This window comes from Microcebus murinus, chromosome X (genome assembly GCF_040939455.1).
Source record: "Microcebus murinus isolate Inina chromosome X, M.murinus_Inina_mat1.0, whole genome shotgun sequence".
NCBI classification, from domain to species: Eukaryota; Metazoa; Chordata; class Mammalia; order Primates; family Cheirogaleidae; genus Microcebus; species Microcebus murinus.
The window spans coordinates 39,045,279-39,070,184 of NC_134136.1; the positions used below are offsets into that span (position 1 = coordinate 39,045,279).

General features: G+C 41.6%; 1 protein-coding gene across 2 annotated transcripts; it reads right to left on the reverse strand.

The window, feature by feature from the left end:
• Positions 1–119: 119 nt before the first annotated feature.
• Positions 120–24,906, reverse strand: CAPN6 (calpain 6). Of its 2 annotated transcripts, XM_012749839.3 has the most exons (14): positions 24,817–24,899; positions 19,976–20,003; positions 18,345–18,524; positions 8,920–9,051; positions 7,671–7,879; positions 6,989–7,181; positions 6,241–6,434; positions 5,909–5,986; positions 5,615–5,801; positions 3,838–3,960; positions 3,457–3,659; positions 2,352–2,473; positions 1,776–1,912; positions 120–1,175 (listed from the first exon to the last, which is right to left on the reverse strand). In XM_012749839.3, exons 3-14 carry the CDS (start codon positions 18,507–18,509, stop codon positions 993–995), a joined length of 1,926 nt encoding a protein of 641 aa, XP_012605293.1. In that variant the 5' UTR covers positions 18,510–18,524; positions 19,976–20,003; positions 24,817–24,899; the 3' UTR covers positions 120–992. The 2 variants fall into 2 exon arrangements, with proteins under 2 accessions (XP_012605293.1, XP_012605285.1); XM_012749831.3 differs by lacking the exon at positions 19,976–20,003 and having other exon boundaries at positions 24,817–24,906.

A 24,906-nucleotide genomic window follows, 5' to 3' on the forward strand; every position in this document is an offset into this window, starting at 1 on the left:
ATGATATTAGGAGGCACAGGACAACAGGCTTATTTGTAAACCTAGCAGCAGCAAGAGGTTTCACATTGCAGTCAGGGGCCCCAAACTGGCTGTACTATGACTGGATGGATTCTCTCATCTTTTCGGTGTATGTGGCACTTTATCATCCTTCCTCTTGCCCACTGACTGCCTGAACGGTAGGTCGTGCGCGCCCATGTGCGCGTGTGTGAGTGTAGGTGTGTGTGGATGGGTGGGGGACCGAGGTTTTGTCTCCCACTGCAGCTTCTTCCACTTTTCCCTCTTGTGGCACACAGCTGGCTTCCCCTGAACTGAAGCTCAGGCCCTTCTCACTGTCTAGGCCTCATTGAACTCCAGCTCTAGATTGAGCACCTAGGAAGCTTCCTCAACATGAAGGCAAAACTTACTGTGGGGGGTGACTTGGGTCAGGGCAGGACTACACTTTCCGGAGGTGATGATGGTGGTGGTGGTGGTGGTTGGTGGTGGTGGTGGCAGTGGTAGCAGTAAGGGTTAGGGACTTAAAGCCAGCTCTGGCTACTCGGTGAGATGCTGCTGGGAAGTCTGTAGTGTTCAGTCAGGAGCTAGGATGTCAGGCTAGACCAGCTTGGCCTTGATCATCCCTTTTCCTTCCTCAACAATGCCCTACAGGTGAAATATATTGAACTGAAAATATCAAAGACATCTGCAGGGTGTCCAGGCTCTTGGTATTGTCCTGCTTGAAACTCACCCCCGGAAGCCCCAGAGATCTTTTCTTAGTAAACATATATGATCTCCAGATAGGACTGTCACCTCCCCCTGTCCAGCTGCTGGAGGTATATAGGTTATGTAGCTACTGATGCTACTTGGATCGGGAGGTATGGGGAACTTATCAGAAGAAAGGAAAAGTTAATTATTGTGAATTTCTTTCAAAAGATTGTGAATCTTAGGTAAGACCTGGCACCTGACAGAAAATAATATGATGGAAAGCTCTGTCAGGATTCTCTGAGTTGGGAGATTTAGAGCTCAGTGAGATCATCGCTGGAAATAACCTTGAAACTGATGTGACCTTGCTTGACTTTGGCAGTTGGACCACCCTTCTTACGCAGGTACAGAGACTTCAGATCACGGCAGTCACTCGGATCAGCATCCAGAGTAACCTGCCCCAAGAACTGATCACAGAATTTTCGACTGTTCCAGACCTGGAGAGACAAATCAAAGGCATGAAGATGAGCAAACCCTCTTTGAGAGTAGCCTTTTCACAGTGACATCTAGAACCTTACACTGAGCTTGGAACGATCTGTTTTAAAACCAAGAGGCTATTCTGTCCTTTCCAGATAGCCCTTTGGCTGAGGTGATGATTAAAGAATAAAGATGGAAAGATCTGAAAGTGGAGCTCAGGATTATGATTGACCTGTGAAATGGTTACCTAAAGGCAGCTGGTCAGACATATTAAGTCAGAAAAGCTGCCTGACTGTAGTGGTTCACCTTGACTTAGCAATATAAGGGTCATCTGAACTGGCATATGCTTTCTCTCATGGGATTTTATGGTACCTGTGTTAACATGCGTACTTACAAGCATGTGGGCTTTTTTTCCACAATGAAATAAATGGAGGAGTAGAGATTAGTAAGAAAGTCAGTGTCCATGCTTGGTGGGAGGTGTTTCTGAGTATAAAACAAACCAAAAAATCCCAACATGATAACTTTTGTTCTGCATCCTAAACATATGTGAAGTACTTAGGATAATCTAGTAACTGATGCAGAATATGAGCCACCTTGGGGAGCCCTGTACACGTTCTTACCTGTACTATAATAGGAATGTCAGTGGTCCTTCTGTAGAAAATGGCCTGGGTATCAAAAATGGCATGAACAGTATTCTTCTGAACTGGAGAACGGACTTCCTCCTTTCCACACTTGATGATCAAATATGGGTTTACAGCTGGAATGAAGTGACATTGTTATATATATAAACAGATTATGAATTACACATCTAAGATACAATGTCATTAAATAACATTTGTTTTTAACACAGTGATTAAAGTTCCCTTTCTAGATAGGCAAGCTATCTTACTAAGTCAATTCTAGGATTTTCAGCATAACACTCGAGCACGAGAATGATCTATAACTCAACACTTTTGTTCCTACTACCTTGTCTGTTTCCATATTTTATATAAGAATATAAAAATTAATCTTATGTAGGCCTGGCCCAAAGAAGTTGACATCCCATTCTCCGCCATGTTTGCCTTCCATTCTGACTTTTCTAGACTGAAAATACCACTGGATAAAATAATTTGTGGCCATCTTTTCCATCTTTTCTAATGGTATGTGTCATAAATGCAACTGAATTTATCTTTTCCAGACAATCCGGGATTTCTTACTTTCATTGGCATACTTCTTCTCCAGGCCCTCAGCACTGTGAACGGTGATCTGGGTAACTACCTTTGGGTAGCCACGAGCCAGGTTCCAACAAGACATCTTGGGCATATCCAGAGTCAGTTCCCTAGAACATCAAAAAGAAGACATGTCATCGAGTGATGAATATCTTTCGATGAGATAAGCCTGCTCCTATAATTTGAATGTCTGTCCCCGAAACCTCATGTTGAAATTTAATCCCCAATGTTGGAGGTGGGGTCTAATGGGAGGTGTTTTGGTCATCGGGGCAGATCTCTCATATGGCTTAGGGTCATCCTTGCAATATGAGTGAATTCACACTCTTTTAGTCCCTAGAGAGCTGGTTGTTAAAAAGAACCTGGCACCTCCCCACTCTCTCTGCTTGCTCTCTCACCATGTGATCTCTGCACATGCCAGCTTTTCTTCATCTTCTGCCCTGAGTGGAAGCAGCCTGAGGCTCTTACCAGAAGCAGATGCTGGCACCATGCTTCTTGTACAGCTTGCAGAACCATGAGCCAAATAGATCTCTTTTCTTTATAAATTACCTAGCCTCGGGTATTTTTTTATAGTAACACAAACTAAGACATCTGTCAAAGCAGACATTGTTGCTCAAAAGCATGAGACACTGGGTGACCTAGTCCATTCCTTCTCTGATATGGCTTATATTTTGAGTATGTTTTCTTTTCCCCTTGCTTTAGGGACCAGCAGATAAAGATCAGAGTAGGCAGGGCTGGGTAAAAAGGTAGCTTTGATGACCCAGCATCCAGAATATAATAGAGGAGCAGTGAGGAGTGGCAGCTGCTTAAGAAAAGAGGGAGTCAGCCAGAGAACAGAAGATAAAATATAAGTTAGGCTATAGGCCTATTCCCGTTAACTGATAGCTCAGAGCTCTGAAGCCAGACAGTCTTCACTGGGGAATTTCTCATAAGCCCACTTTGAGAAATAATTCTGCCACCATGATTTCAGTTAGTTAAGTCTGATTTGAAAAAGTTGTCCCATTGAGTGTCTGCATAGAGGAGATGAGTCAAGGGGTTTATGACTGGAGGCAGAGCAGAGAATAGGAGTTTACAGGTCTTTCCAAGGAAACTGAACCTGAGCTGGACAGGCACTTCAGAGAAGATTCTCAGGAGAAACTCGCTGGTGCGGCCATGCTGGAACATGGTTGGCACAAGCACATAGTTGCCCTTCTTCAGGTACTTGCTCAGAAACACGGTGCGGGTGTCAATATAGGTAGAAGTCCCAGCACGCTCCTGGATGTAGAGGTGGTGGAGGCGGAACTTGCGGTTCATCTCCACCTGGAAATGAAATAAGATAAAATATCCCATTCTGTTCAAATCACCGTTTTTGTCTTAGAAGATCATAGGTCCTCTGGTCTTGTTTATCCTTGGGATTTTCATAATGCCCCAACACTAAACCATGCTAATTCTGACTCTGTTTGTGTTCATTCTCTCTGTTCCAAATGCCCATTCATACCTTGAAAAGCTCAAAGCCAATGATGTAATTGTCAGGTCTTCCCATTCGGCGGTAAGTGCGCAGGTCCTTCTGCTGCAGTGACATGATGACCTTGTGCCCATCCTCAGGCACGGTGAAGATGTACTAAGGGAAAGAGTCCACCAAAGAGCTGAGTTAGCACTCTTATTTCAAGTGAGCCAGCTCAAATTTCAGAGATGAAAACTCTGCATTGGGAAGCAAAACCTTGGGTTATTTCCTGGCCTTTGCTGTTGATCAGACAATGAGACCTTGGATAACTCATTTACTTTCTGTGTGTAGATCATAACACTTGCTTCTCCCTATGGCATTCAGCATATGTTGAGAGACAGCTTCATTCTTATGCCCTTGATGCCAAAGAGGGTATGCTTTGCTTTAATAAGTTCCTGGTAAGTTATTTTATTATTATTATTATTATCACCTTGTTTTTAAATTATGTATACAGCAAAAGTTCAGAAACTATAAAGACAGAAAGCATTCTTATTTGACTCATCCTGACACTACAGCATCACCCTGGGCTAGTCTCCTATTGCTAGCCCAGATATGTGGCCTGTGGAAGGGCTAGATCCACTTCCATGGAGAATGGATGCTTTGCTACCATAACGTTAGGGAAGCTACAGGCCTGTGCCCGAGACTTTCCAAACATTATCTGGGGAATCATGGTGCTGTTGGGAGATAAAACTAAAAGTCACAGATTTTTCTCTGTGTCTCTGTCTCTCTCTCCTTCCCTTTATAAAGAAGCAGAAAACTGATGCAGAACCAAGTCCCCCAAAGATCAATTCTATGCATACACATACAGTGAAGCTATTTCCCCAGCTCAGTGTATGTGCCTGATACTTGAAATATTTCCAGGGTCGTAAATGGAGGAGAGGTTTGGGGTCAGGGGGTGGTAATAGGAGCTTTCTTTTCTTTAACAATAACTAAGATGGAAGGAATGGAAGAGAAATACGAGTTAGGTAAATCAGCCCATCAGCCTTGGTGTCCTCCAAAATGCGTGGCAATGAGGTCCATGGAAAGAAAAGACAGACCCATGGGCAGAGAGGCAGCAAAACAGTCAGAATTCTTGTCTCCTATAGGTTAGCTCATCAACACATTTGGGGATAAAACCACCCACGTTATTGTAGATTGAGGCTTTAGCTATTTGGGTTTTTTACTTTAGGGTATTCCTGGGGATTTTCTACTTTTTAACTTGACACCGATGTGTCCCTTGGAATAGCACAGTAATAAGAGATACAGCAGATGGAGTCATTGACAGGGCAGTGATTGAAATCCTGGGGAAAATGATCTGGTTCTAGATGAGAAAAGGGAGGCACAAGAACAGGGTTCAGAAGAGTCACTTGCATGAGAAAGAGGATGAATATAGTAAATGTGCACTCAAGAGAACAGTTGGGCAGTAAAGAAAAATGAGGAAAAATTGAGACAGCATCTGGGATCAGATCCTTTCTTTCCAATGTGGGACCATCACAAGAAAAAAAGGGGCTGTCAAAGAGTCATACCAAGCAATAGGGCCAGGAGAGAGGCAGCCAGAGGAGGTGACTCAGATTTGATAATGTTGCCAGGGTACGTCTCTGCAAAGAGACACAGTCTGCTGTGTTTTACAAGCATCCAAGCCAATCCTTAGGGATCCCACTTGATGAATATTACACAACAGCTGCAAATGGAAGACTTGATGCTAAAGAATTAATCCAGAGACGACCAAAGTAAGACCTGGGTTCCTATCGACTGTGTAACTTAGAGGCAAAGAAAAATAATTGACTCGAACCTGCGGATTCTGCAGGAAGGTATCACGGTTGTTATAACAGCCTCCTGAGCGGTTCATCAGGGGATCATCATCCACAGTCCAGCATCCCAGCACCGACTCAAGCTCCTTTCGGCCAAAAATAGGGTTGTTCACATTGCGGCAGACATTCAGTTTGTGAAAGTTACGGCAAAAGTCCTCCAGGCTCATCCTGAATGAAGGGAGTGCAGGAAAGAAATGATGATGATACTGAATACTTAACCCCTATATTTCCACGTAGAAGCCCCAATTCATTTAGTGCAGAAAACCTCTCCTCACCAAAACTCTCCATCATCAGACATAATAAGCCCCAGGGTCTTGCGATCTGCTGCTGTGAGTTGCTGCCACTCTTCAGAACTAAAGGCAAATAGAGAATAAAACATAAGCTATTATGTTTGCCCTTGACTTCCTATAGTAAGCAGGGTGTCAAAGGAAGAGAATGCATGAGGATTGGGCTTGTTTATCTCACTTCTGGCTAGGTCACTGACCTTATGCCTGCTACGAGCCCACAGTAGCCCCTGAGCATTCATGGCCCACTGGCAGTCTGCAGGGATGGGCTTGGGAGAACTACAGGGCTTTTGATGTAGTGGTGAAAGTGGAATGCCACTCACATTTCACTCCAGGGGCCACTCCATTCCTGTCTTCCCAAGGGGTTCCTCAGGCGAACCATATAGAGCTTCTCAGCACTGAAAACTTCCACAAGTCTTTCTCCAAGACGGATCTTGCGAATATCAGTCATGGTATAGGTATGGCCCTTCAGTAGACCCCAGTCAGTTTCAACTTCTTGTTCCTCCTGATTGGGAGACTGAGAGCAAAATAAGATACTTAGGGGCACAAGAATTGGGAGACCCAAGTTCTGGCTCTCCTTCTTCCTTGATTGGTTTACCCCAGTATGGTTGAAGCTACTTTCCCCATGCAGGTGGAAATTTGATCCTGACACCTAACGTGACACAAAAGAAGTAAAGGAAAAGAAATAAAGAATGTAATATAACAACTCAAACAATTCAGATTCAAACTAGCCACTGTAGTACATTGATAGGAACTGCGATAAAATTTGGTGGGGCAGGTTCACTCTTTGAGCAAGCAGCTATAACCTCAAGATTCGGGAGCAGAGACAGGAGGAATAATTTAACAGAGGCTATTGACACCAGCTTGGATGCTGCATTGGTCTCTGGTGAAATGATTTTTATGAAAGGATAAAAAATTCAAGCTCCTAGCCTCCACACCAGGGTTCAGCTTTGCAAGTTCCATTAATGGCTTTTCGTGGATAACTAGGTTAAGGGTGATATTCCCTGCTAAATTTTGTAGTCTCTTCTGCCAGAAGTGAGTATACAGTGGTTGTTTTTGGCAAATACAAACCTCAATGGAGCAGCAAATCAGACCTCCTTTGGTGAATGTTTTGTACAGTTCTCCGAACAGCTTGTACTTTTCCTCAACAAGCTCAGTGTATCTTCCTTTCTGCATGTCGACAGTTTCAGCCAATGTGCCCGTGAAGTCCACGATGATATCAGTGATGGTCAAACCATCCAGGGCCTCATAACAGCCTAGCAGCCTGGGGGCAAATATACAAGGTTAATCTTTGTAAAATTATTTTTCCAGGTCAAGGACCTCATGTTCCCAAGAATTAGAACAGTCCCTCCCTACCCTTTACCAGCTGGCTTTTCTCTAGGTATGAAATGAGACAAAATTTGAGATTATAGTCAGAAATTTCTAGGCTTAGGCTCTGTTGATCAAGGACAATCCACGAAGAAACTTCTTCCCACAGGTGGAAAAAATGAGGGCATAATGCCACGTGATCTGCTGATGAGCAACAGGAACGGGTACCTAGAAGCAAGTAAAGGTTCAAATGGAAACCAGAACAGCTGATATCTCTCTCATCTGGGATTTCTAAGAGCCAGGCCCAGGTCCAAAGCAATACTGTGGATGGAACTGGATGCTACACAATTTAAGCTCCAGGGCTGGGCTTGGAGAGAATGAGCTCCCAACATGCCTTTCCTTTCCTCAGGTACCCTGACCGCAGACTACTCAACCACCTCCTTACTTTGCGTAAGCTTTCTCCAGCAGAGCATTCCAAAACTCATTCATGGAGGTGGAGAAGGAGAAGACCAGATCTCCATTGATGGTGGGCAGCAAGTCATCAATCACCACCTCGGTCCATTCTCCAAAATGCCAGAAACGAAAGCGAAATATCCCGGCATATTTATCTGGTTTTCGAGGGTCCCATTCCTGTTCCTTATGGTTGGGAATTGTCTAGAAAGGTAAGAACATTTAACCAAGTGTTATTGACCAGATATTGAGATTGCAGTTAACTCCTGGTAAATCCATATGGTGATAGGAAGCAAAATACACTTAGTTTGGGTCTGGATAGGAAAGTCCTAGGTATGGCATTTCCCCACAACTTCTGCTTTCCCAGTTCAGTTCTGCTGAGAATAATAATCACCATGCCTCCCTAAATACACACAGCAGTACACAGGGTGGCTAGGTTAGCCGGTCAGGGGTTAAATATTTCCTACAGATTATCTATAAACTAGATGTTGATAAATGGACTATGGAAACACATTCGTGATTGCATGTTTGAACATATAAACAAGGCATTTTAAAAAGGAAAACCAATCAAAATATAAGGCCCACTGTGGTTTGTTTTTAAGTGTCCATTCTAGAGATTTCATGTAGATTCTATGGAATATAGATTTTTATTTATATGTTGAAAAAAATCATGTTTAGAAAATTCTCTTTTTTGTGTAACATTAATATTTTAAAATTATTTTTCTGAGGAGAGTGCTCCAACTTTGTCCCAAATCAAGTTAGTACTTCGTTACCTTGAGCTCCACATGAATGCTAAAGGAATTTTTGTACTATTGATAATTTATTAGAAACTTTTCAGAGATCTATTTCCATCTTTCTCATCTTTTCTGTTATGCATATATGTGTTAGTGACTTCCTTACCCTTACTGGCTTTATACCTCAGTAAGTACAGACAATACAGGTATGCAAAGATGCTAAATCAAAGCAAGGCAAATGACAATTAAAAAAATAAACTAGTATATGTAACAAAGCAAGTAGAGTAAAATGCTAGTTGTAAAATTTAGGTGGGTAGATGTGTGTTCACTGTAAGATTCTTTCAACCATTCTGTGTTTGTGAAAATTCTTATAATGAAATGGAGGGAAGTCACCTAGTTAATACGGCTGCCTTCAGGAAATATAAGAAAGTTATAAGCTGATTTTTCCTAAAGTTATTAAAGAAGACAAGGAGGTAGAAACTGAATGAGGTCCCACGGGAGGTTGAATACCTTTGTCCAGTGAGACTCCTGAACAGCCAAACAGGAAAATGCGGAGACGATCGGCTTGTGCCCCAGTCTCCCCTGGATCAGCTGGTGGTTACTGATGTTGCCCACAATCAGACGGGGGTCATCACAGATGTCCTGTGGATACAATAATTGCTTATATAAGGGTCTTAGAAGAGTTTCCCAAGAGTCACTGTGAGCCGAGCTAGGCGGGACCGTTTTCATAGAGGAGATAGGGTTAGGGTTGAAAGATGACTAGGGTTTTTATAGATGGGATAGAGGGAAGGTTGAGGGGATTGAGAGAAAAACCACAAAGCAGTAGATCATCTAACCACATGTGGGAAAATGGCAGGAAATAAGAAAGGAGGGGATGCAATAAGATAGGATGACATGTGCTGGTAAAGGGCTCTTGGACAAAGCTATCATTGGGGTTTGGAAGAATTTTAACCACAGCAATGAACTTTGAAAGAGGAGAACCAGGGATTAGCACATTAGATTGTGATCCTATTTTGTCAGGATGAGATTTTCTGAAGCATCTGTGTTTGGAAGGGAGATTGCATTCAGGAGACTGAACATTAACGCATCTCCCTCTCTAGGAAAATGAGTTAGGAAACCTTATAGGAAGCCCTTTTCTAACATAAAGCAAAGGCAACGGTGGTCTCCATGGCAACCAGATTTTTCTACATAATTGGATTAATGCAGATGGCAGCAGCATTAATAGCAAGTGGTAATAGACCATTCACAGGAGCACTTCAACAGACACTCGCCCCAGTGGATGTTCTGAGGGCATCTGGGCAAGGAGCAGGGGCAGTACTGGTTTGGGGGGTGTGTCTTCCCCTAACATATCATTAGCTATACCATTCCCACTGTGAGTGGGAAAATGACACCCAAATAATACCATTACAACACAATGTGATGATGGCACAGTAGAGCCATTTTCAAAGCATAATCAGTGCCTAGAGGAAGGATCCCCATGGTTCTCCTGATCATAGAATAAGTTGCACAGTGGTGGTGGTAACACTTGAGTTGACTAGAGTTAGGCAGTTGGACAAGGAAGGGATATGGAGGCATAATAGGTTGAGAGTCAGGCATGGGCAAAGACATAGCAGCATACATGGCACCATAGAGTTGAAGACATAATTGTGTGACTTAGAGTATCAGCACTTGCAGAGTTCAAAGGCAGGAAACACCAGTGATGTATTGAGTAGATGGAGAAAGATTCATGAAGGACGCTGTTGGCCAGTACCTTGACATTCTGCTTACCCAGCAGAAATAAATCCTTGTCTCAAATGGAAAGAAAATCTAGACATATATTCTTTTAAAGAGTATTAGAGACAGCTATATTTTTCTGGTCCTCAAACTTCTTTTTTCTTTTTCATGGACATAATTCTCCTTGATGAAGGGTCTGGTCTATGGAATGAAACATTCCATATATTCTTTAAAAGCCAAAATAACTCTGGAAAAAATAAGCATTCTGGGCAGGGACAAGTCCAAACTGAAGATTAATTAGTCATCCCTCTGCCAAAAGGAGATGGTTAGATGGGTTGTCAGCTTTGGATTTTCTGGTCTTCTTTTTTAGATGCATGTCTGGTGTCTCACCACTACTTTTTGTCTTAGGAGAAGTCTTCTATCTTAATAAATATTTTTATGGGTTGTGAGCTGCCTGTTTTTTTTTTTCTTATTGAACATAGAGCAGGTATGTTGAGTGAATTAGATCTTGGTGTTCTTTCTCTTCTCATTATTTCTTTGCCTTTTCTAAGATAAAACTAAGCATCTCAGTTTTTCTTCCCTATGTCAGGTGTTATCATTTTATTTGGAGCAAAATGTAAAGTTATAAAATTATCTCTTGGACCTAGATGATACATAGTATAGTTTCCTAGTATGGAAAAACAATCAAGTGAGCACCAATATGTGAAAAAGTGTGCTTTTTAATTTCTAAGGAAAAATATTTCCTAGTTTTATGTAGAGTTATTAGTGGTTGCAGTTGCATTATACTGTCTTGAATTTCCATAAGACTTTCATTTTACAGCAGGGATATAGGCCTAGCCAACATTTTTGTCATGTCAATGCCTGTTGAAGACATAAAGGTCACATATATGAGCAAAAAGACATATAAACAAAATTCAAATTGAGGAAAGGGTAATTATTCTCCTGCAGACTTAAGCTGGATGTAGTTATTATATATTGTATGTGGTTATCATATATTATATGATATATAATATGTATTATATTACATATGTTATATATTATAATATATATTATATGTTATATATATGTATGTATATATATTTATAATATATTCATAGCTGTGTGAAATCATGGGAGAATATAAATTTGGGCAAAAAAACCTCTCATCTTCCATTTCCTCTTATAAACTGGCCCATTCCTCAGTTTTACTTCACCACTCTCCATACATGATGGCTATGTAACAATGGATTGAAAACATAAGTACAGTCATAGAATGTCCAAATGGGAAGGAATTTTAGAAACCACTTAGTCAAGCTCTTTACTTTGCAAATGAGGACACGGGCTCAGAGAGGGGAAGTGACTTGCCCTCTAATCATCTAGCTAGTTAGTAGGAGACCTAGGCCAAAAATGTTGATTCTTCAGAACCACATGTAATTAGAGAAGGAACCTCAAGACCTCAGCTGTTCATCCCTGTGCCTTTAGGTTTATCAATGTCCACCACATAAAGGATAATATTATGCAGGTCCCCAAGGACAGAGATGCTAACTCTCTCAATCAACCATTCCAGTGTTTTATGCCTCTGCTTGACACTCACCTAAAAACTCTTCATTCTTTTGGAATACTTGCTTAAGTTATCTCTTATCTTTTGGTTCCAGACTAAATATATCACCCATAGGCATTAATGTCCTCAGTTGAATCCCCTAAATATAGATGAATCTCTTACTATTTGTAAGCACCATGATGTGAAACATGGGAAACCAATCTTTACTAAGTCATATCTTTTACCTCTTTAAGGAAATAAGGCATTAAAAGACTGGAAAGCATCATGAAGTTAGAAAGGGGAAAGGGTAATGAACCACTCAAAAAAGAAAACTCTAACAGCCAAATAGACATTTTGGTGACAAATTTGAATACAATGAAATGGCTGTTTATTGACTTTCCCCCTGGTTTGGGGCATACTTCCTGATAGGGTCAAGGAAGTACAACTGGAGAAATTTTTCTGTAACTCAAAGCTGAGATGCAGAGTGCAGATGGGACATTTCAGCCTGAGCTGTGCTGTAGTGGTAGGAATGAGGTTGGAGGAAAGGTCACATATTCACAATGTTTGGGTGGCTTGGGAGCAGGGGGAAGATGTTGAGCCCCTAATGGCTCCCAGCTGTGTTGGCACAGTTGAAGAGATCCTTGAACTGGGCTGTTTGTCACAGCAAAATAATTTTTTAGGGGGAAATGCACACAACTAGGAAGTCGAGCACCAAGACTAAAGCTGGAATGGTTCCCACATGACCCTACACCGAGCCAAAACCTTCTGTAAGCAAAGCAACTTAGGCTCCTCTAGGAAGTATGTTCTCTTAGGGGCCTAAGGGGCCTCTCTTTGTCCTTATCTCATCCCCCCTCCCCAGAGACCTCTGACAGGGGAGGGTGCACACAATTATAAAGCCTGTAGCCCTGCACAAGTCATTCTATGTGGCTCCCTTTACACCTACCACATCCAAATCTTTAGCAATTTTTTTACACAGGTGAAATTTGCTGACAATAAACATTGAGGTCCAGGCTAAATCTCAAGAACCACAGTAAAATGAAAGGCTACCCAGAAAACCAATAACCAGAAGAGTGGAAGCACTTTCAAAAGTGCTATGCGCAATCTAGCAGTACTGAGGGGGGTAGGGGTGTGGACTCCTACATGTGAGACCAGCCCTGCACTAGGTACATTATGACTAAGTCCAGTGTCTAAGTAGCCCCAGAAGGCTCAGGGGCTAATTTGCACAGAACCGCCATTCAGAACTGAGGGCTTTGTGAGCTGGTCCAAGTAGCCATTATTTTATTCTTAGAAAGTTGAGAACTATATCCAGAAGGAGCATTTATAGGTAGACCTAGGCTCAGGGGTCAATGTTATTCCAGCCTCTCAAGGAGTCCACTTTACCTGCTGGGAAGTTTTATCTCTGCATGAAGATCTAGTCATCAGTAAAACATTCTCTTCCTTCCTAACCCCTCTAAGGAAAACTCAATATGAAGCCTGAGAATACAATCTTAAACTCAACTTCCACTTTCAACTTAGACAACTAAGTCACTACATAATCATTTTCTTATTTTAACTTTCTGAATTCTGCAAGGAGACTCAAAATATAGACCCCAAACTGCTTTCTTGGGAAGAATTTACATATCTATGCAATAGAATACTGTTCAACAATAAGAAAGAACAAACTGATATTGGACGCTACAACATGGATGACTTTTGAAAACGTTATGCTAAGCAAAAGAAGCCAGTGACTCTTATGATTCTATTTTAAATGAAATGTACAGAATAGGCAAATCTGAATAGAAACCAAAAGCATATTTGTGGTTGCCTATGGCAGGTGGGGTGGAGGGATTACTTGCTGCAAATGTGCCCAAGGGATCTTATTGGCAGAATGCAACTATTCTAAAACTGGGTTGTTTGCAAGACTTTAAATTTACTAAAAATCATTGCTTTGTACACTTCAAACAGATGAACTTCATGGTATATAAATTTTACTTCAATGAAGCTGTCAAAGTTTTTTAAACACAGAACTTAAAATGAATAGGACAGTTGCAGAAAAAAAAGTGTGGGCCTATGCAACTTTCTTCAATTGTGTAAACAGGTCACATGGAAGGCATGATCTCTGGGAGGAAAAAGAAATTCATTAATAGTCTGGACCAAAATTACTATACAGAGGTGTCACATTCAGCTGGTAGTTGGAAATTTCTTTTAACACAAAGAGAAAATTGTTTCTTCCTTTACTGTCCCCTCACATGCTGTCACCCAAACCTGTATATTCTGTTTCTGGTATCTCCCCTCATCAGCCTTTCCCTTCCATTCCTACTCCCATAGTTTTAATCCAGAACCTCATCACCCCTCCTTCCCACCCAGACAATGGAGTAAAATGGCCCCAGCAGGGGGTATTCCCCAGAGAAAGACTAAAGGGCAATCATAGTAGAGGCAGAACTTAAATCTCAACCAGGAGAGCTGACAGAAGATCTTGTGCAGGTGCCCTTTCTTCCCCCGCAGCTGGCTGTGCAAATTCCCATGAGGCCTTGCTTCATTTTAGGGATTAGACGTGTCTGACTTGAAGACTATATTGTAGGTGGATATGAGTCAGTAAGGAAAAAAGCCAGAGTAGGGCATGAGGGGAGAGTAGCTGGGGGGAGTTGGAGGGAGCTGGAGAAGAGATTTTTCTGTGGGAATTTGGCAGCCAAATTTCAGCCTAAAAATCCTACCTGCAGTCTTATGATCACACTGTAACTCAGTATAAACCAGCTTTATTATGTACTAAGACTTTATATGCTGAGCCCCAGGAAGACAGAAAAGTCCAGGAGCATACGGTCTCAGGCAATATACCTATGTACTCAGAAAGCTAGGACAATAGCTGGGGCCATTGCACTACTGGGGGAGTTAAGGAGGAGAACTTTCCTCAGGAAGGTATGGGTAGACAATCTGGCATTGTCTGCTAATGACCCATCTGGTCTTCCTGAGCTGATTCAGAGAGGCCCAGCACTGTCTCTCAGCTTTCCTGATGGGAGGCCAGAGAACTTTGACGTGGTTCTTGACCACAGGCTTTGTCTATCTAAAAAGGCTTTTTAAAACACAGCAAGGAAGTGGCAAGTAGAAAGGAGGGAAACTCAATCCTGCCCCTGGATGGTGGGAGGGCTTGATTGGAGTCAATGTATTCAACTATCAGTGGTGTTTACAGGCATGGAGGCTTATGAAGGCAGAAGCTTTCAACTCAGGAGAGGGAAAAGACAGAAAATACCAGGTTAAAAATGCTCCTTCCATTTTGGAGACTTCACAAAATAGCCCTGGTTGTGTGTGAGGCTACGTGGCACGCCAAGGGACAAGATGTCTGCGAACTTCCCTGCAAACCAGGATCTCAACCCTGCCAATGAGGCGGAGGAGGCCAACGACCCATCTGGTCTTCCTGAATCAATTCAGAGAGGCCCAGCACTGTCTCTCAGCTTTCCTGATGGGAGGCCAGAGAACTTTGACGTGGTTCTTGACCACAGGCTTGGCCTCCACTCTGGTTGGAAAGGAATCCACAGTTTTTTGAGGAGGCTCGGATGGTGGTCCAGAACCTTGTTTTTTCTCCTACTCCCCACAGGCGGCCCCTTTTCCAGCCATTCCAATCTATAGTTATCTCCCTTTCTTCAAATCCTACACGATTTACTGCCTATATGCTTGAAAATACCATTTAATATATCTAACATTAATTTCTTATTTAACTCGTTGATAGCTCAATATTTGTCTCCCCAACTAGAATGGAAGTGCTCGCCACAGACGATGTCTGTATCTTGTACAGAGGCTGGCATAGAGTAGGTCTCAGTAAATGTTTCTCCAGTGACTCTATCTTTGGGTTTAAGAAAACTAAGCTCATACTATGCTCTCAAAAGGGGAGAAGTATGGATCAATGGATGCAAGTATGGCATCAACACAGTGAGGAGGAGTGTTAGAACTGACTGAAGAGAAGCTACTTACTTTGGTAAAAAGAGGAGACACAAAACAACTCTATCTCCCTGATGTGATAGCACAGTAGAGTGAAAACTTATATGGGCTTTGGAGTGAAACCTGGATTCAAATCCCAGCTTGCTAGCAGTTTGACCCTGTGCAAATCCTTATCTTCTCTCAGAGATCCAGTTTCTTCATCAATAGAATGGGCATAATATCTACCATTATTTTTTAAACTAGGAAAAAGGAATTATACCAAATAATTTTTAACATACCTACCTGGCTATGGTAAATAAGGGTGAAATGAAATAATATATAGAAAACTCTAAACACAGTATCTGGCCCGAAGTAAGTATACCTCAAATGTTGACTCTTTTTTCTACTCATCCCCATTGTTCACCCTTTCTCTCTGACATTCCCTTACCCTAGCAGAGTTATTGCTTGCCTCGGAGGCAAAATGAACTATTGCCATGGTCATTAAGTTTTTTCCTTCCCTGTTAATCCATCTAGGATTCAATCCACAGAATTTGGACCATGAAGGCAAAGGACGAAGGGCTGAGCCAAGATAGAGGGGGAAGGATGTGTCTAAAGCCAGGCCAGTACAGGAAACACTGTCTGCTTGGTGCACATCTGGGGAATGGCTTCATGTTGGCTTGCAATTTTGCCGCCCACCAGATCTCCTCCCTCCTCCTCCTAGACCTCACCCCCATCAATCAGTCCTTTTCTCTCCTTCATTTTCAACCTGTCCTTAACTGTCTGCTCCTTAGCCTATAAATATGTTCAAGTCTGTCTTATTTTAAAAAGACATGCACCCAATAAACCTCTCTCAATATCCTGTTTCCTTTTCAGCTACTTCTGCCCTGTTGACATCCCTTCCTTCATAGCCGAACATCAGAAAAGAGTGGTCTCTCATTATCGCCATCCCTTCTTAAGAGTGGCTCCCAGACAGCATGTTTCTATTTTCCTCTGTGTATTTTTGAAAAAAAAAAAAAGTCTTACCTGTCTGCATATCCAATTAGTGGTTAGTGGATTCTGTTTGTTTCTCAGATTTTTATTGCAGGTCAGCAAAGTAATCTGCAGGGATGTCAACAACTGGAAGCACAGACAGGCAGGAGCAGTGCAATCTTCCTCTAAACAGGGAGAACTTCTCCCAGTCTCTTACTTTCAATGGCTATCATTCTTTATAGGCAAAACCCAAAATATGTCCTTTGAGTTGCATAGAAAACAAGTCTTGATGTAACCAATATATCTTGGCACCACCTGGTGGCAGCCTGCATAAACTGAAGTAGCTCTTGCTGGAACTCCATTTAGAAGTTTCAAATGCGGAAATGGCAACTAAAAAGTGATAGTTTGCTCATTGAAGAAGGCAAACATCAAGGCAGTGACTATAATAGGGTACAGAAAGGTACCTCATTAAATAGGATCAGAATGTCTTGAGGATATTATGAAGGCCCAAGAACCTGCACTTGACAGCAGCCCCCTGTTGCCTACACACCTAATAACCCACCTTGGGAAGAAGCCCAGGTACAATATCCTTCTATCCAGTCATATCCTTTAGATATAGCAAAGTTGCTATTTATTCTCTAGACTCCATCATTTTATACATTGAGTTCCTGCTCATGTAGGACTTGTGAAGGGGTTCTGAGCCTTGCTTGAGAGAAACAACATACAGATGTTTTACAGAGAACCGTAACAACTATTAATAGCTACCACTAATAGGTGGTAAAAGAAAAAAAAAGCTGCAATTCTATGTGGATCCCACTTGGCCAATTATGGGATGATACAGGTGATGGTATCCAAAGAGAAGCAAAGAAGCTTCCCTCCCCTAATGCAAAAATCCAACTTTTCCCTGTAGAATTCATGTCATTTATGCTCACTGTATAAGTAGTTTTTCTCCTCCCTGGTCTGGTCTCCTCCTGGGTTAAGTTGCTATGATGAGTAACTCAGTGAGAAGAGAAAAGTATAGTTGCTTTTTGAATTACTGTATTTACTCAAATGAACTTTCAAAAGAAATTAAGTATGACATATCTTCTCCCTTTTTTGCTGTCTTTTTAAAAATTACTAAATCTGGCAAAATTTGACTAAAATTCAGGACTCCTGAAGCTAGAGCCAGGAGCATGGATCCATGAAACTTCCCATTTTAAAGTTGTCTCTATGTGAGATGATGAATATGCTAATAAGCTTGACTGTGGTAATCATTTCACAATGTATACATGTCAAAACATTACTCTGTACACTGTAAATATATGCAATTTTATTTGTCAATTACATGTTAATAAAACTGGATAGGCCGGGCGCAGTGGCTCACGCCTGTAATCCTAGCACTCTGGGAGGCTAAGGTGGGAGGATCGCTCAAGGTCAGGAGTTCAAAAACAGCCTGAGCAAAACTGAGAACCTGTCTCTACTAAAAAAATAGAAAGAAATTAGCTGGACAACTAAAAATATATAAAAAATTAGCCGGGCATGGTGGCGCATGCCTGTAGTCCCAGCTACTTGATAGGCTGAGACAGAAGGATCACTTGAGCCCAGGAGTTTGAGGTTGCTGTGAGCTAGGCTGATGCCAAGGCACTCTAGCCCGGGCAACAGAGTGAGACTCTGTCTCCAAAAACAAACAAACAAACAAACAAACAAGCAAACAAACAAATAAATAAAATAAAATAAGACTGGATAAAGAAACAAAGAGAGAAAGTTGACTCCTAAGCTGGCCATGTAAGTGAGATTGTGGATCAAGAAGAGTTATGATGAAGGAGGTCAAGAAGGAGACAGAAAGTAGGGGGAGGAGCGTTACCTGGGGACGTTTCCACACCACCTTGCCAGGAAGCAGTCGGTTGTAGAAAAGAGAATCGTTCTCAGGCAGAAAAGTTGGGTCACAGAAAAGTCTACTGTCTTTGATGCATTCCTGCTTCAGTTCCTGGTACTTCTGGTTTTTGAAGAGCTTCAGAGGAGGACCCATAGTGTCAAATTATGCCTAGAATGAGGAGAATTGTTGTCTTTGGAGGTAGAACTTTTCAGGTCTTTCAAGGATTACCTGAGATTAAACAAATGACAGTCATCCCGATGACTTCTTCCCAGAGCTAGGCACTTCAAATTTGGCTTTGAAGGAAGTCAGCATTTTTTTAAGGAAAGAAGAGTCCAGGCTCTGCAACTAATTAGTATGGGGTTTTGGGTAAAGAACCTAATCATTTTGGGGACTCGGTTTTATTATCTGCCAAATGGGGCAAATGGGGTCTCCCCATTCATTGGGAAAAATAGAAAATAAATGTGAAGATTGCTAGTTAAATGTGAATTGTAACAATTTAAAGGGCAATCTTCCATTTACACTGGCAGGGAGTAGTTCAAGGTAAAGTACAATTCGAAATTTGAAAATAGAGGGAAAAAAATCACTTTACTGTATTCAGAATAAATTGGTGCCCTGGACAGCCACCCACTTTGTGCACGAAGAAGCAGCAGCCGTTTTCCATCCTAACAAGTCCTTTTACACAGTTCCTTCCCTTTCATCATTTCAAGAGCTTTGTATTTTTTATTACTGACCAGGAAGGCTACTGCAAAAAACAGATCTCAGCAGATGGCCTCCAAAGACAAGGAAAGATAGAAAGATTGCATGGTCTTTCTTCTTCAAAGTCTAATATACAATCATTTTGCCTGTGATAAAAGGCAGACTCTGAAATTCAATTACACTAATTTGGTGGACTATAGATTCTTATCCCGTGGCAATACACTGTTGCTTTCTTTTCTTTAAAAAAAAAAAAAAAAGAAAAGAAAAGAAAAGAAAAAAGGAAAAAAAAAAAACCTCACATGGCTAAACAGAGTACAGATATAGTGGCTCTTCAGGCAATGTCTATCAGTGTGCCCCACACTCAAATACCCCTAACAACTGGTTTTTATGAAGATAATTTGAAAGGCAAATTTGATTTTAAATAGCTTTGGGGGTGATAATAGGGTTTTCAGTGCCTTTTCTTGATTCACAAAGATAGATTTGTAATGATTTTAATGATCCTCTGCTGACATTCAATAGTAAGAACAGGGTTGTGAAATTTACATGGCATCAACTATTTCAAAAATATATATTAGGAATAACTGTCTATATTCTATGATCACAGGAGGGTTGAAATAAATAAACCTGACTAAGGTCCAAAGTGTCTGCTAAAAAAAGTGGGTGAAATTTGAAAAAAAAAAACCCAAAAACTGAAAGGATACATTGCCACTTTAAAGAGTATCTGTCTGGTATATCTGTGAGGCTGTCGCTATTTTATATAAAAATGTAATATTAATCAGACCTCTCTACTAGCTCATTTCATGTCCTTTTAGTATCACATTGAAATGCCTCACTGGTAAAGAAGCTTTCCCATTCAAAAACCATAACATTTTTTAATTTAACTTTTTGCAATGTTATTTGCAATATACGTACAACAAACTTACCCTTTTTCTGAATCCAAGGAATAGGAACCTGAAAATAACCACAATTTTTTTTATCAACTTATTTATTGACAATTGCTTTTCAAATTGAGGGCTGTGGGGACACTGCAAAGCACCAACTTGCCTTCCATCATCAGATTTAAGTCTGCTCTCATGTTTTAAATATTAAAGTGTATTTCATTGTATATGAAAGCATGGATGGTATCAGTCATAATTTCTAGTTATGCAGCATCAGAGCCAACCTGAATGTTTGCCCAGGCTCCTTTCTGGAGCCCACTACAAATGAACCCCAATTTCTGTGTGTGCCCAAACTTATAAAAAAAAAAAAAACATTACTGTGCCTCTTGCTTTCCCTAGAAGGTTTGGTGGATTGCCAGAGGCTAGGGACTGTAAATGTAGGATATTCTGGGGTAATTGGAATATTTAGTTTGCCAGAACCTCCTAGTCCCTGAACAGTCTGGATAAATGGGTATTTCCTGCTCTGCCCCCATAAGTCTCCCTTACTACTCAGATGGTGAAGCAGGCAAGAGCTTGCAAAGGGAATCCCTGTTATAAAGAAGGCCTGTCTACAGGAGCAGCATCAATTGAAACAAAAATCAGATTTGATTTTAAAAACCAATATGATCCCAGGAGACTCAGAGGCAAAAAGTACAGCTGGTATGGGTAGGTTAAAGCTCCATAGAATGCCCTTTTGAGTGGGGGTGCCTGCAATTTGGGGTCACACAGTAAATAAGGAATAGCAGGCTATGAGCCTAAACTCTCACTGGAGTACAATTGCACCCTCAAGTCCTGTCGGACTTGCAGAGTACAAGTGACCCCCATTCCTGACTAGGTAACAGGAGAACTGTGTTACATTTGCTCTGTGACTTTGTTCTCTTTGTGCCTCAATTTTCTCATCAGGAGAGTGAGCTTATCAACCCTGCCTCCCCCGATCTTACACCACGGCTGTATCTAATGAGATGGTTAGTGTAAAAGTAATTTTGAATAAGTCAAAAATGCTCTGTAAATGCAAGATATAAGCTGAAGCCCTTTCATTGCCTGGCACAGAGCTGGGCACACAACCATTGTTCAGAAAATATTTGTTGAACAGATAAATGTCTTGTGTAGAGAATGAACGTTTGTATGGCAATTTATTGTTTGAAATGTGCATTATGCATTTTAGTTCCCGTTCTCGTCATAGCAGCCATGTTTGCTAGAGATATCTGTGTCCTTCATTTTATATGCAGAAATGGCAGCTCAGAGAAGCAGCAGCTAGAAACTGGCAGAGCCGACTCAAACCCAGGTTCTGTGTAATGCTAGATTTTGGTGTGTGGCTTTCCATCGCACCACGCTGCTTCTTTTGGTCACTGCCTTCTAAGAGAAAGGATTTTTTAGTCCAGATGAGGAAACTCTCCAAAGCAAACACAATACCCAACTCTGAGGCGTTCTGCCTAGAATGTATTGCCATGGTGGATATTGAAAAGGTTCTTTATTTTCATGGTTTGATGATCATGGGAGAATCCGCACACTTTACATCTAAGGGTTCATCATTAACCCTCAGAAATCTTTTGAAAACCCAGAAATTTGCAAGTTGGGTTTGTCATAAACAGCTTGCCTTGTCGAAATGGAGGGGTGTGGAGAAGGGAATGTTCCTTCCTTGCTGCCCTCCTGGTGTTGGGGAGGGGAGAGCCCTTAAAGATTACATATTAGGAAAATCAGTAGACAAAATAAAAGATAAGGCTTTGGGTATAAATCTAAGACTTTGAGTATAACCCAAGGAAAGCCTCACTAACAAAGGAAATGTAGGCATTTAAGAAGAGGGACCTTATAACCCAAGGGTTAGTGGAATGAGTGGTTGGGTGAGGCAGAGTGTGGTTTAGCACTGAGGTAATGGTCTTAGGCAATATTATTTTAACTTTCACTACCTAGAGAAAGAATATGAGGAAGATCGAGTCCACCAAGGCGAGGAATAGTTGTGGTCCCAGAGTGTGGAAAGTTGGGAATTATCGTGGGAAGTTGAGGGAGCCTGCTATATAGAATACAAGGGAGCTTTTGCTACTCATTGGACTGGAAAGGTTGAGGGAACTAGGCACACTCTAAGGGCCAAATCTCTTGCTTCTTTACCTGTGGGTCAGCCTTAGAGTAGAAACCAGATTTTGCTCTAAATGTCTGATAAAGGAAATCCAGTCTGTAGTTCGCAAACAACTTCAGATTTAAGTGAATGGGAGAGAAAGTGAGAGCCCTTAAGGGAGAGAGCATGGCTCCAGGGGCATTGTCCCTGGCTAGTTTCTCCTTTTCCACAGTTTCTCACTTGTTCTGTACATGGGGCAAAAATTGAGAGTGAAAACAAAAGTTTGCAGACAAATTGAATACAGAAGACCCAACTCCGCCCTGGCACGAAATGGGTGCCACTTTAGCCACAATGGGCACCCCTTATCCCCACATCTGAGGGTGGTGTGGTGAGAGAAACAAGGCTTGGATAGGAAGATGTAATAAAACTTCAGCATCCACATGTTACACAGAGAATAGAACTTTCCATATCTACACAGGCGGAGTCACAGCTTACATCTACCAGAGAACTTATATATGGCTGTTCAGATGCAAACTGTTGGCCAGATATTCTGGGGTCTGGAAGGGACCATAAAGATCCTCTGATTTCAACTCACTTGCTTATACAGGACGCACCGACTGTGCCCAGAGAGAATATTATTCAAAAAATTCAAAGAAATAAAAAAGGCACACAGTTGTTTTGGTTTTTTTTTAATTCCATTGTTGAAGAACTCTATCAAAATAGAGAAAAAGCAATTCAAAATCATCAAAACAGCACACGTAGTTAGAAGAACCAGGATAAAATATCAAATATCAAATGCTACCATTTAGTGTAGACGTCTCTGTCCCTCAGTTTTCCTGTGAGCACAGTGGGAACATGATGGCTGCCCTCTTTACCTCAGGATGTTCTTGGGAGGATCTAATGAAATTAAGTATGTGAACATACTTTTTAATTGTTAAGGGTAAGGCTAATGTAGGGCAGTAATATTAGGAAGCATTTGTTTGTAGCAAATTAAATCTCATTTCTGTCCTTAGTGGAAACTGAGGAAATTCAATCACAGGCTTTAAATAAGACATGCACTAACATTTAAAAGACAAATACAAAATGGCCCCTCTGCCATTCTCTATTTCACCTCTTGTTTTTGGCTGATTTCCCCTCTTGGCTGAATAAGCCCATCCTATAAGTCTGCTTTTACAGCCTTTCAAAAATTTAATTCTGATTTGTATAGAATGTTATACTGGAAGGGCTCTTACAAAGTACTTAGTACAATTTCTTTCTTTTACTGTAAGGTAAAGGGACTTGCCCAAGGTTACATAGTTAGTGACAGGGCCAGCACTAAAACTAGGACCTCCTGACTTTTTTTTACCACAAGTTTTTTAAAGGTTGGGGGGGGGTGAACACAAAAACACAAAACCTCAAGCAAGACATTGCTTTTGAAAATTCTCATTGTCCTCTTTTAAGAATGCACTTAGGAGTTTTGTTTTTGAATTGCAAGCTGTCAGAAGGTGCGATGATTTCAAATCAAGGCTAATCAAAGAAACACTGTTTGGGGGTCACAAAAGGGCTTTTTCTGCTTTTAATTTAGGAACTGAAAACTCCCAAGGATATGGAAAGTCTGCTTTTTAACCTATTCCTGACCACATAAGTATTTCGGCTTTTCCCTAGACTGCTAGAAACTCTAAGGACAAATAAAGAATTCTATTCAAATCCAAAGTATTCACACACACTCGGGCACACACGTGCACATGAGCACACTTACACACACACAAACTGCCAGAGGAATGAAAGAGTTAATTAGCAGTCCCCAGAGACCTTTTTTCCCCTTTATTCCTTCAGACTATAAATTGTCCTTAACTTCACAATAAAAATTAGCAAATGAAGCATTAGCTGAATTTCAACAAAACATCAATACAAACCACGATGCTTTATCCTGAAGCTGGAAGTGACTGTCAGGACAGCAGACTTTGTTGAATTTTCCTATGTGCTTTTCACCAAACTTAGAGTTCCAAATCTTCAGAACCAGTTATTTAATTGCAATGTTTCTTTCTACTGTTCCCTAGCCGCAGCCCACTCTGGTCAAGTGGCCCAGTGAAGCCCCTAGCCCTAGAGCAGTGTAGTCAGGCATGAAGGTGGGAGTCAGAGCCCCAGCTGCAAACCGAAATTTAAACCAAAGCTAGAATCAGACGGGAACAAAACCAAGCCTGGGGCTGAAAATGGAATAGCCAAGATGAACCTGTCACCAGGACAGGCGGGCCCCTTCACTGTGCAGACAGGGAGTTAAGACAGCCTCAGCTGCCACTCTGTCCTGTGCAACAGTGCACAGCCCGTGCACCCCACTGCCAGGGCCTTTTGCGCACAGTGTGGCTCCAGGATCTTGCCTGCATTTCAATAATTTGCCCACAGCTGTGGGTCAGCAGAAACTGGAATGAAGCCCTGCCGGCGGCCAGACTTCTGCCCCTTACACCCCCAACCCAGGTATTTCAGGTAGCAGAAGGCAAACACACAGGCGCGCGCACACACACACACACACAGACACACACACTCACACACACACACACACACAACTGATCAGATAGCTCCAGAAAAATCTCTTTGCCAGACAACCACAATCACCCCCGACACCCCAAAATAACCGACCAAAAATGTTGTTATATTTGAAGTTTCCAAACTTCTATTAATGTGCACATATTCCATCCAGACGAACTGTAAAATTATAGCTGTGGAGTTTGATGAAATATAAAGATGAAGTTTCTTCACTTCTCTGACATGCTAAGTTACCCAGCAAATAAAACTCTAAGATCCCGTCTCTACTCACCTGAGTTATCCCAGGAGCTGTGCTGCTGCCGCTGCTGCTCTTAGCCAGGTAACCCCACTAAGTCTGTTCAGTCAGTGCGGCTGAACAAAG